The sequence below is a fragment of the Centruroides vittatus genome, unplaced genomic scaffold (genome assembly GCF_030686945.1).
Source record: "Centruroides vittatus isolate TY-2023 unplaced genomic scaffold, ASM3068694v2 scaffold_386, whole genome shotgun sequence".
NCBI lineage: Eukaryota > Metazoa > Arthropoda > Arachnida > Scorpiones > Buthidae > Centruroides > Centruroides vittatus.
This window is the reverse complement of record NW_027122706.1, coordinates 3,051,622-3,064,605: the sequence shown is the minus strand read 5'-3', so window position 1 is coordinate 3,064,605 and position 12,984 is coordinate 3,051,622. Positions and strand designations below refer to the sequence as shown.

Here is a 12,984-nt window from a genome sequence, read left to right as displayed (position 1 = left end):
AAATAAAAAAGTTATCACACTTTTTAAGTTACCATACTTTTTTAATGCTCTCATGCAGATGGCACCGTAGTTACTAGTATTGCCATCTTGCGGTAAAGTCTGCAAACCGTGATGTCGGACTACGGTCATCTCCCGGAGCGTTAAACACGCAATACGAGAGCAGAGAGAGCGACGCGACTTCCAATCATCGCGCAATTGCCATTTCGGTTAATGTTACTTATGGCAGCGAACATGGCGGCTCGACTGACCTCTCATATGGGTGCCACCACACGCCGCCATGTGCTAAACTAGTAATCGATTCACGGTAGTTCTTAAACAAAGTAAAAAAAGGGGGGAAACGTCTACTAAAGGCAAGTTTAACGGCAAGCGACGGGACTCTTGATCGCGATAGCGAGGCCGACTTAGCGGAGAGCGACGCGACTCCCTATCATCGCGCGATCGCCGGAAAAAAGTATGATAACTTTTTTATTTTTCGTCTCCGGTCCAAAAGTAGAGTATCGTTGAACTCGTCTCGGTCCCCTGAGTTCAGATATATACCCAAACACACGAAATTCCATAGGGAGTAATCTATAGTATACCCAAAATAGTTTTCGCAGCACAATTAAAAATATATTTTTTTTTATGCGGTGAATAGGGACCGTATAAAAAAAGTCTCACATAGAAAATAACTCGTTTTAAAATCGTAGTCTTAGTTTCTAAGGAAATTACCTTCCTCTTCGCTTTGTTTTTGCCCTTATTCATTTTCAGGGATTATATCTAAACATAAAATAAAAATCCTAAAATTTTATATCTAAATAAAAATAATAATACACTACATTTACCTTCAATTTACACTTTGAAATGAATCTTATCTTAATGGTCCAGGAATGTGAAAGCACTTTGAAGGTTTAATTAACGTAATTAAAACAGACGTAGAATTTATTGACAACAGATGTCAGCACTTGACTGCATTGTCTTGTCTATCGTCTGTTTTACATATTTTTGTCCAGGTGGTGTTTTGTTGACTTAAAAAATAAATTATTTCATTTTTCGCATATTCATGCAATAATATTACTATAATAAGTTCATTTATGCTATAATAAGTCAACGTGAGACATGACAAAATGCATGAGACTAGTCGCCGACTATATCGCACAAATAAAAAAGACCACATAAAAACAGGTTTGACTGTATACTTTTGGCATATTCACATTCCTCCTAATGCAAATTTGATGTTTTCATAATCCATCATATTCTTCACTTTATAATGACCAGGTTATTAAAATACAGTATTGCTGCCAGCATATACTGTACCTCTGAATAGCAGACACCTCTAAATAATAGACCAACTTCTTGGTCCTGATGATGTCTGCTATTCGGAGATTATACTGTATTCTGTTTTATATATCAAAATTTTAATTGTTTCAAAAAATTTTGATTAAAATACTTAACAATGTGCATGTATATAGCTATGTATTTATTTTGTAATTTCAACAATTGATGCAAAAAATTTTCATTAAAAAATTTTATAAAGATAAAAATCTATAGTAAATTTTTAAAAGAAATATAAATAATTGAAATTGAATGTATGATTGATTGAAAATAATTTGAGTATTTGGATCTCATTTTTGCAATTTGCATGTAATTGTAAATTCTCTGTTCACACATCAAGTATTTTTTTTTTATTATATATTGTAATTACATCATTAAAATAAATCTATTAAAAATTTGAATTTTTTGACAGAGTAAATGATTTATGATTTTGAAAATTACAAATACTGAAAAAGAAAAAAAAAATTATTAAAATAAGATGCATTTAAATAAGAAATATTTTCTATTCTCTTTTATAACAAACATTAATTTTAATTTGCATTGTTAAATTTCTTAATTTAATTCTAAAAATTCTAGAAAATAATTTTTATTTTGAAAATATTAGAGAAATCATACAGTGAGCCCTTGACTTCGCACATAATTGGTTCCTGAAAGTGTGTGCGAATGTTGAATGTTCGAAAGTAGAGGGATCAAAAACTGTGCTTTAAAGTATTTATTTATTAATATGTATTCATAATGAAGTTAATGAGGCGTGTTTAAGTGCTATCGGGTGTTTTCTTTATAAACTTGTCAAGAGTTAAGTTAGTTGAATACCACCCTTTTTTTCTTTTCTTGATAAAAATTTCTATAAAATGCTTAATTTTACTCTTATTTTTCAAAATTGAACATATTGTAGATTTGTTTACATCGTACAAATGTTTGATTGAAGCAAAAGATTCACCGTTTTCAGAACGTTTAATTATTTCCACTTTTGTCTCAATCGTATGAAGTTTATGAGTCCTTAATTTCTTTTTGTTTGTATCAATACTGCAGTTTCTCCATTTCTCACTCATGTTTATCAATTTATAAGGACAAAATATTTAAAACTTAAACAAATAAATTGGCAAAACACACAACACATTGACGCATGCCCTAAGACTGAAACTGTTTTGACTTCTTGCTCAAAACAACACAGTAGTGATTAGGATTCCGAGAAGTCCACTGTTGTAGGAATTAATGTGTATCTGAGAATGTAGAGTGAGCTACCGCACTTTGTAGTGTTTGAGCAATCTACATGGAAGCAAATTTTTTCATTATTGACAAAAATATTTAAAAACTTGAATTTTTAAAAATGTGCGAAATAGCAAATTGTGCAAAAGTCGAGGGCCACCTGTATATATATTTTTATCCAAAGAGTTCTCTTAATTATAAGCCTGTGTTTAAGAGATATAAAATATCATTCTGTATATATATTTAAATTGTTTTGTATTTGATATATAATAGTGTTGCAATGACATCATTGTCATAAAAAAAGAGTTAAATCTATCTGAAATAAGGGCAAGAATTTAAAAATGTTTTTATTTGATAAAAACCTTTTTGGTTGATATTTTGAAATTTATTGATAAATCTCATTGATATAAATGAAAATGGAATTGCAATACACATTAAACAATTTTAATTTAATAATAAGTTTAATGTTTAAATTAAGTTAATTTGGAAATTAAGAATTAGGAAAATTATTAATCAAATAATAATTATCAATATACATTACTATTTAATAAAGATTATATCAAAAATTAATAGTATTATGTAGAAATTAATAGTATAAAAATATCTGTTATATAGATTAATGATTAAAAATCATGTTTTTTAGATATTTTGATTGTGTTGACATTTGTAAACTTCAGCCTGGTTGGAATGAAGTTCGAATGCAAGGTGTACTTCCACCACATGCAGATAAAGACAGTTTTGCAGTAACTGTTTTAACGGTGGTAGAACCAACTGAAGTAGAGTTCAGTTTATTCCAAGAAGGTCAAAGGTGAATATTTAATAAAATTGTTCTTATTAAATATTTTTACAATCAATAACTCCATCTCCAATTCAAAATTTATAAAACTGACAGAAATGTTTGCATCATATAATAAATACAGCAATTTCTGTAAAGATTTGATTGTGTATTCCAAAATTTTGAATGTTAGAATGTTAATTTTATTGTAAAGTTGATGAAACTATTTGTTACTACTTTATGAAATTAAAACAGCAATTCATGAAAGATAAATTCATAAATCTTTATTTATTATTTATTATCTATCATCTTTTAAAATGATTATATGGTGAAGATTTTATTTGTTGTTCATATATTTATTTTTAAACTTTTGTCTCTCTCTTTATAGGTATGATTTTTAAATTATGTCATTCATTTATTGATGTCATTTACTTATATTTTTAAATAAATGGAAAATTAAAACATTGAGTTTAAATAAACTTAATTTTAATAACTTATTTTATTTAAGCAAGTTACAAAAAATATGAATTATTTTATTGTATATGAAAATTAATTATAGATTTGTAAATGATGAAATACTGATAAAATATATAAATATAAATTTGACAAATAGAATAAGTTAAATAGGAGTTAGTTAATGAATAGCTGATCAAAAGCAAATCAAAAGTAATTTAAAAAAAAACTATTAAAAACAAAACAGCACATTCTGTAAATTTTAAAATTGACAAATTGCAAAAAATACTCTTTTTACAAGAATTTCTAGATGAAAAAAATCATTTGTTATTGGCAGAGAGAAATTATTATTAGTACTAAATTGAAAATGAAATAAACTTAAATAACTATAAAAAATTGCATTGTTGTTTTTTCATATATAATTTTTATTTTACTTTTGATAAGATTGAATATTGTATATATTAAACCTTTTTGTATTATGCATATAATTTTTCAAATTTTAGTGTAAATATATCTTACATTAATACAGTTTCAATAAAAGAAATTGGTATTTTTGTCCACCTGGTCTAGGAATTCAGACAGATCTCAGCGTTCTCAATTGGACCTTTGCGTAGTTGTTTTTAGAGCAACATCACCAGCAATAGGTCAAGTGGGAGTATTAGTAAAACATAGTAAACGCCAAGTTCGAGGTTTTGTTGGATGTCATGCCATGTTAGAAATTGGAATATATGTTGTTGTTTGTTTAGCATTCAATCATTGGCATACACGTGAGTCATTTTGCATTATTAAATATTTATTTAAAGATTTGTAATATTTGCATTATTAATCTCATTATTTTGTTTATAGATTTGCAAAATGCTGAACAGTATCCAAAATTTCTTCTGGCTATACATAGTTCCAAACGTTTGCTTGTAGAGAAAATAATGCCTCACGTTCATATTTTAGCAGATGCTATCATTAATTTAACTTTGGCAAAAGGACAACGACATGAGGTGTGTAGTATAAAAAGTTTTTAAAAAATTAAATTAATAATAGTTATGAATTATGATATTATTCAAATTCATGTGTCCAATCTTTCATCTTTACAAATTTCTATAATTACTTTGTGCAAACTAATATATAAAAGTTGTATCAAAATTTTGAATTCTCAGATTGATTGATTAATGCAAGACATCAACTCATTAAGGCTATTTAAGATGACTTTAGCATTCATTATTGATAAAGAATATCTTGATTCAAACTATCCATAAAAGATCATGAAAGTCTGGATTATATTAAAATACAGATTTTTTTTATGCTAACTGGTATTTTAGTGCATTGCCAATTTGCATTTTAACTTATTTTAACAATTTTAATAATGGATAAATAAATTTTTAAAAAACTTATTATAATTTTTATTAAAGTAAAAATATTTATAATAGATTTATTTAATATGTTAAATATATAATTTATTACTTGTTCTAATTCATAAGTTTTTTCTAGGGAAGAGAAGGAATGACAGCATATTATCTTACTAAAGGCTGGGCTGGATTGGTAGTTGTCATAGAAAATAGACTTCCTGATCGCTGTATACAAGTTGTTTGTGATTGTTCAGAGAGTATTAATGTTGTATCTACAAGAGCAACATTGCGTACTGCAGATAGTATTCCACCACTTCATAGGTAAATAATTTAATTACTAGAATAAAATATTTTAAATGTACAAGGACAGTTAATAAATGAAAAGGATTTTTTAAAATTTATTAACTAGAATTTGTGTACAGAAATTGTACAAAAACAAATAAATACTTTTTATCATATTTTCTCTGCATCTTTTATTTTATTTTTATATGTCAATATTTGGCAATGTATCGAAGACAATACTGTATATGCCAATATTTTACCATTTTTCAATTGATTTCTTTATAACAAAAATGATTTGCAGTTACATTTATAGTCATCATTGTACAAAAACAGTTTTTTCATTACTTTTAAATTTTTTTTCTTCTCAGAGCTTTTTTAAGTAGACTGAACACATGAAAATTGGAATTAGAATGGGACTGTGGTAGGAGGATTTGGAAGTATTTAGCAATTAAAAATTTTATTAAATTTCATAATGATTGAGTTTAAATTTCAAAGCAAATCTTGAATCTTTTATTTTAATTCATAGAATGGAAGTCAATATAATGTATATAACAGTAGGTTTGAAATTATAAGGTGTGTGTGTGACGGGTTAATGAAAACAACCTTACATAAATAATACACCACGGATTAACACGTATTTCGAATAAACGAGAGTGATAACAATTTATTTTCAGTCAACTTAAATTACAGAATTTAAACCATTTATTTCTTCCTGTTCACAATGCTCGTAGATCTGGTTACACGTGCAAGTCCGAAAAACGGCCAGTTCACAATCAGTTTGAATCGTCTTATAATACTAATTAAAATTTACTTAAATTAAACTAAAACTACTGTTACTTAAATTAAGGAATATAGGACAGTTATATTAGAAGGGGATCTTTTTTTCTTTGTTTGGCGAGTTGGGCAATTTGTGAAGCCTATTACAATTAATTGAGAATACAACCTGACCACGTGGAAACCTTTCAGCGGGACAAAATATCCAATGACGAAACCACCTTTATATCTTGATCGTTCTAGTCCTTTGACACAACTCCTCTGAACCTCCGTTCGCTGAACCTCTCTCTCTCGTTCCTTTCTCGTTGCCACTCATCTCTTTCTCACCACGTGCTTCTCATCTTGCAGTCTTTTTCCGAATCGTAAAAATCGTCCTTATGCCCTTTGACACAGGGTAGGTGACCCCGCACTAGCCCAAAACTTGCCTTGAGGAAAATATTTTTGTAATTGAGTAAATTAGTTAGAAATGATAGGGTTAGTAGAATTAATGTTAGACGTTAACTTATAAAAATATAATAATAATATACATAATTACATGGGGGGGCTTTACCCACCACAGGTGATTGAATTTTCAATATTTCTTTGATATACAAATGCAGATGTTCTTGATTGTTCACATCAAAATGTGAACGATATGTGAGAAGTTGATAATTTGAAGTATCATCACACACACTTTTCTTATCCTTATTGTTCATAAATATTTAAGGTTTTTTTTTATTGTAATGATTAAATTAATCTTATATGAGAAAAGACACCAAGGGCATGGTTCTCATTAGACTGATTTTAACATTAAAACTGATTACTCAGAAATAAAAACTATTTTTTAAGAATTGTCTTCTAATTAATTAGTCTTGCATTAAAGTTTGTTTGATGAGAACCATGCTCTCTTATGTGTCTTTTCTCATATAAGATTAATTTAATTGTTAGAATAAAATACTTAATACTTGAACAAGTTACTTTGGTTTTCATGATGTATATTAAGAATTCTTCTCTTCCTATCATGTTCCTCAATTTAGAAAAATTTATTAAAATTATATATTGTATGTAATTTGTTTATTGCAGAATTGCATTTTGCATTTAATTTAGTCTTTCTTCTGGTATTCTGTATTTCATAGGCTTAAATCATCATCATTTTAAACTTAATGTGTAACTTTTAATGAAATTTTTCTGGAAATTTAAAAATTCTGAAGATCTTGTAAAGGTTTGAAAACTTTAAATTTTGTTATACATTATGTTTTGTACAGAAAGTACTTTTTGCTGAGTTAATCTTTGATAAAATATTGCTATACACCAAGTTGGGAAATGTTATTTTTATCATTTATATTTTTAATTGTGTTTTGAAAAAAGAGCAGGCATTTTTAAAATTCTAAAATCTGATTGATTAATGCATGGCATCAGTTTTTAGCTACAATTTTTTTTTATAAAACTTTTCTCTACCCTCAAAATTAAGCTTTTTGCCATTTTATAATAATTAAATATAAATAATTTCATTATAATAGTTACAGTCAAGTCTGCATAAGTTGACACCCCAAGGGGAAGTGAAAAAATGTGTCAAGTTATCCAATATGACAACTAAAGCGAAGTTGAAAAAAACCACAATACTACAATTAGGAAAATACAATAGTGCAATGTACCTCTCTGACCATCCATCACTGGCACTAAAGTTGGCTTCTACTCCAAGTACCCCAGCAGTTTCCATTGCCTTTTGTTTCAGTCCTGAAACAGGAAGATTCAATGAACGAATTTGCTTTAGCCAACATATGAGAGCATCTTCAACATCTTCGTATGGCAACTTTCTCTGGTGTTTTTGAGACAGCCGTGACGAAAATCCAAGAAAAAGCTTAACAATTTCCTCTTTTTTTTCTTCAGGATTCTCACCAATGTTGTTTTTGGAAGGTTTTTTTTGTTTTGCAAATTCGGCTTGTGAAGTTTTCTTACATTCAAATTCAGAAACAAGTTTATATTTTTTCTTCAGCATAAGTGTTGTTAGCTTGGACACTCATTTCTAACAGAAATGTGAAACACATGCTACAAATAATGCTTGACGTGAGAAAATGCAAAATCAGATTCTGCTGTGACATTGATGTAGATTGTATATTTTCTTTTTGTTTATCTGTTATTATTTTATATATAAAAATACATAAAATGTTTATACATATTAATAAAAATGCCTTTATTAATAAATAAGTCAACTCCCCTCCTGAAAAAAATGAGTTCACACTGCACTGTGAGGTGTGAACTCATTTTTTTCAGGAGGGGAGTCAACTTATCAGAAGTCTAAATGAGTGTGGGACAGCAAAAGTATGTCGATATATCTAGTAGTGACAAGTTAAACGGTGTCGAGTAAACCAGAGTTTTTTAACATTAATGCCTATGTAAGTCGGCCGGGACCACAGAAAATTGATTACTTAACCAACGGTGTCAAGTTATACCTATGACAACTTATGTGGACTGGACTTTATAATATAAATAGTTTTTTAAAATAAAATATCATAACAGATAGTGCACTACAATTTTAAATTTTTTTACTGGGAAGGTTATGAAACTTGTTGCTGGATTTTTTTTTTTTTTTTTTGTTATTGTATTGTTTTTCATCAATTTAGGATTTGAAAGTAAAATTTTATATATATTACACTTTTTGTTAGAACAATGATGAGGCAGTCCTTTAACTTGGATTTAAACTTTATTCTAATCTAAGACTATACATGCACTTGTTCACACATTCATAACTTGATGGGCAAGAACAACAGGTCTCTTCTTGTTTTGAGCGGTCTTGCACGGATGTTGCCAGTTACACAGTTTGTGATATTGACACTTGCTTTAGTTTAGTATTCCCTAACACTTTTGCTAATCTGGCCATTCCTTGCACAGAAGGGTTACAGATTAACAAGAATTTCCAGATTACTGAGAATGTTTAGGTTTAGACCTAAACATTCTTAGTAAATCAATGGTAATGGATGATGTGACCTGTTGCATAATAATCTAAGTTGGTAGCTATATCATGAGCATAATGGATGGTGGCCATATCTGGCCAGAAGATTTCTTTGATCAGGGTTAGGATTTCTTTGGGAAGGGTACTAATCTCCTCTAAATGCATTCATTGCCAAAGACTTCTGTAGTAAGAGAGCCATGATGGAGCAGTGAGTGCCTGTGAACATCATTTTAGACTAATTTCCAACCAAACCAGAATCTTTAGCAAAAACTTGGAAGTGTCATTTGAATTTGACTTAAGGATCCACATCTAGTTCTTCTTTGGTATGTTATTATTATTTTACTGAACTTTGTTTATTTTAATTTGTTACTTGCATATTCACTTCTGTCAAAAGTGAAGTAAGATTGATCTTAAATAGAATGTGCTCAGCAAAAAATTATATAAACAAAATCTAACAGCTTATCTTTGCCAAGAAAGTTTAATTTAAAACAAACGTTTTCGGTTTATTCCATAGGCCATCATCAGGCTAAATAAATCGAACAGTTCCGTTCCATAAGAACGAATACAAATATTTAAATTTAAAAATTAACAACGGATTAAAAGATGATACATAATAAACTAATATTGTATAAAATTAAGAAACAAAATAAAAATTAAAAATAAACTCAGAAAAAACTTCTAAATACAAGCATCAACTAAAGGTAATGTAGAACCATAAAATAAACATGTAAATTAAGAGTTCCTTGCAGAGTTTTTAACCATATACTTCCAGGCCGATGGAAGGCCCTCAGCGTCCCTCGCATTTATACACGCCCCTTCCAGTTTGCTCTTGTAAATCTCTATTTTCTCAGCGGTCCTTGCTAATGTTGGGGAGCTCACGGGTTTGATAATGTCCGCTTCATCCCATTTAACTACCGAGTTTTTGGTCTGAGCCATTTGGGATAGTACCGTGGCATTGGAGCTTTTTCTGATGTTATACTTGTGCTCCTTGAGTCTTACACTCCTCAAACTCCTTGTCGTAACGCCGATATAATCCTTCTTAATTCCCAGCTGTGCGTTCTCGTATGGTATCCTATACACACCTGCATTTCTTCCTTCTTAATGCTATCCTTGTCATTCCTTAAAATCTTATAAAGGTTCGGGGCTTTTTTCAGAATTATTGATGTCTCATTGCGGTTCGCAATTTCTTTCATAATGCTTTTGGCATATCTGTTATAAGTGAATTTAGTGATCTTAGCGGGACCTTGTTTAGAGCCTCTTGCTACGTTCTTGTACCTTTTAACCATTCCTGTTATTGCGCTTTTCCTGTATCCTAAGGTTTCGGCTACCTGTAGAATTCTGTTAATTTCCTTTGCTCTGTCCATAACATCGTCATCCATTATGCTCTAAACAAGGTCCCGCTAAGATCACTAAATTCACTTATAACAGATATGCCAAAAGCATTATGAAAGAAATTGCGAACCGCAATGAGACATCAATAATTCTGAAAAAAGCCCCGAACCTTTATAAGATTTTAAGGAATGACAAGGATAGCATTAAGAAGGAAGAAATGCAGGTGTGTATAGGATACCATACGAGAACGCACAGCTGGGAATTAAGAAGGATTATATCGGCGTTACGACAAGGAGTTTGAGGAGTGTAAGACTCAAGGAGCACAAGTATAACATCAGAAAAAGCTCGATAGTTAAATGGGATGAAGCGGACATTATAAAACCCGTGAGCTCCCCAACGTTGGCAAGGACCGCTGAGAAGATAGAGATTTACAAGAGCAAACTGGAAGGGGCGTGTATAAATGCGAGGGACGCTGAGGGCCTTCCATCGGCCTGGAAGTATATGGTTAAAAACTCTGCAAGGAACTCTTAATTTACATGTTTATTTTATGGTTCTACATTACCTTTAGTTGATGCTTGTATTTAGAAGTTTTTTCTGAGTTTATTTTTAATTTTTATTTTGTTTCTTAATTTTATACAATATTAGTTTATTATGTATCATCTTTTAATCCGTTGTTAATTTTTAAATTTAAATATTTGTATTTGTTCTTATGGAACGGAACTGTTCGATTTATTTAGCCTGATGATGGCCTATGGAATAGGTCGAAAACGTTTGTTTTAAATTAAACTTTCTTGGCAAAGATAAGGTGTTAGATTTTGTTTATGTAAGATTGATCACCCATAGCCACATCAAGATTGTTTGATGCCTTCGAGACTTCATCACACAGATTCCGCAGAAAGATTTTTCTTAGTAGCAAATTCTTTCATTGTGCATTTTAGAGCAAACTTTTACATAGTTACTTTACATTTCTTCAGAATCTGGCAAACATGTTCATGTAAAATTTTGAACTTTCTCTCCAATTTTCTAAGCATTTGTCTAACTTTTCTCAAGGGTTTTTTTCTTCCAATGGTTCCTCTTCCTTTCAATGGTTCCTCTTCCTTTCAATGATTTTCCTATTTCAGTCACTCCCATTCTTCTTATTGCAGGTTTCACTTGCTCTACTCTATATCTGGCCAGAAGATTTCTTTGATCGGGGTTAGGATTTCTTTGGGAAGGGTACTAATCTCCTCTAAATGCATTCATTGCCAAAGACTTCTTTAGTAAGAGAGCCATAATGGAGCAGTGAGTGCCATCATGGCTCTCACTGCTCCATCACTGCACCGTAATGGGAGTTCCACTACAAAGAAATGTTTAACTGTACAGGATTTCCCATTTTTGCAGTTTTAAATATAAAATCTCCCAATTATGTTTCTTCAATCAAATTCATTTAATCCTTTCATTTTTACAGTGGAATGTTATTTTTGTAAATTTATTTGATAAATGAAGTCAACAACATTCTACAAAGAATGTATATTGTATCATGAAAGAATACATTTGTTTTTAAAACTGAACAGTTTTTATTTCATTGTTAAAAATTTTTAAATTAAAAATAACTTAAATTTTATTTAATATTCCTCCTAAATAGGATTGTATAGTCATAAACATATTTTTAATTTTTCATAAATAGTTTTGGAAAATCATTTTAGTAAAGATTTGTATTTTCTTTCAAATACTGTGATATTAGAAAAAATATGTTATTTTCCAATTTCTTAATTATAAACATGTTTTTAATATATCAAAATATTTAATCATTTTTAAATTATGAATGTTCTTGAAGAATTTGTTTAGATTAGTAATTATTTATAAAAAATGTATTGTTGGAATCATAGAAATTGAGACATCTAATTGTAAATTTTAAATTTTTCAGACAAGTGATTATTGTTCTTACTCAATTGGAAGGTAGTGGAGGATTTTCAATAGCTCATCGTTTAACACATCGTGTATCCTATAATGGAGGTTTACATGATTGGGGACCTCCTGGGACCAATCATGATCCTGCAATTGATCGTAAGGTTTTTGGCCTTCATGCTCCAAGACCACTATGACCCATTAAGTCTGATTAAAAATGTTTATGCTCATGGTAAATAGTTCCATGTACTTTAAAACATTCCATTTATTCCTTGTTATTTATGGTTTTGGTTCAAGTTATATATACTTGAAAAGTTTACAAATTAAATTAAGAAAAAATTTTATTTAGTTATAATATAATATTAATGAAAGATTATTTTTAAAATATCCTAAAATTTGGTGATTTGCAAGAAATATAAATAATTTAAAATAATGTGTATTATGAAAGAAAAATGCTTAAAATAAGTATTTTAAAAAATTATGATAATATATAATATATATATATATATATTAATCCACTTCATTAATGAATGAATTCATTCATTATTTATTTATAATTATTTGAGAAAAATTTAAATAAATTATATAAGAAATTGAGACTAGTCAAATAAACCAAATATTTAATTTATTAATCAGAACATGACATTTACTATTTATACTTTTGTAAAATAATTTTGTTCCTTTTTTAT

General features: G+C 29.2%; 1 protein-coding gene across 2 annotated transcripts in view; it reads left to right on the top strand.

Moving 5' to 3' along the window:
• LOC136988711 (calpain-15-like) overlaps positions 1–12,780 on the top strand; it is a 124,529-nt gene extending 111,749 nt beyond the window's left edge. The window contains exons 9-13 of one of the 2 annotated variants that reach the window (XM_067286656.1): positions 3,164–3,328; positions 4,319–4,515; positions 4,595–4,740; positions 5,231–5,409; positions 12,315–12,780. In XM_067286656.1, coding sequence (XP_067142757.1) covers positions 3,164–3,328; positions 4,319–4,515; positions 4,595–4,740; positions 5,231–5,409; positions 12,315–12,492 — 865 coding nt within the window. In that variant the 3' untranslated portion in view covers positions 12,493–12,780. Of the gene's footprint in view, positions 1–3,163; positions 3,331–4,314; positions 4,516–4,594; positions 4,741–5,230; positions 5,410–12,314 lie in introns of both variants that reach the window. The other variant, XM_067286655.1, reaches the window with a different exon arrangement.
• The last annotated feature ends 204 nt before the right edge of the window (positions 12,781–12,984 follow it).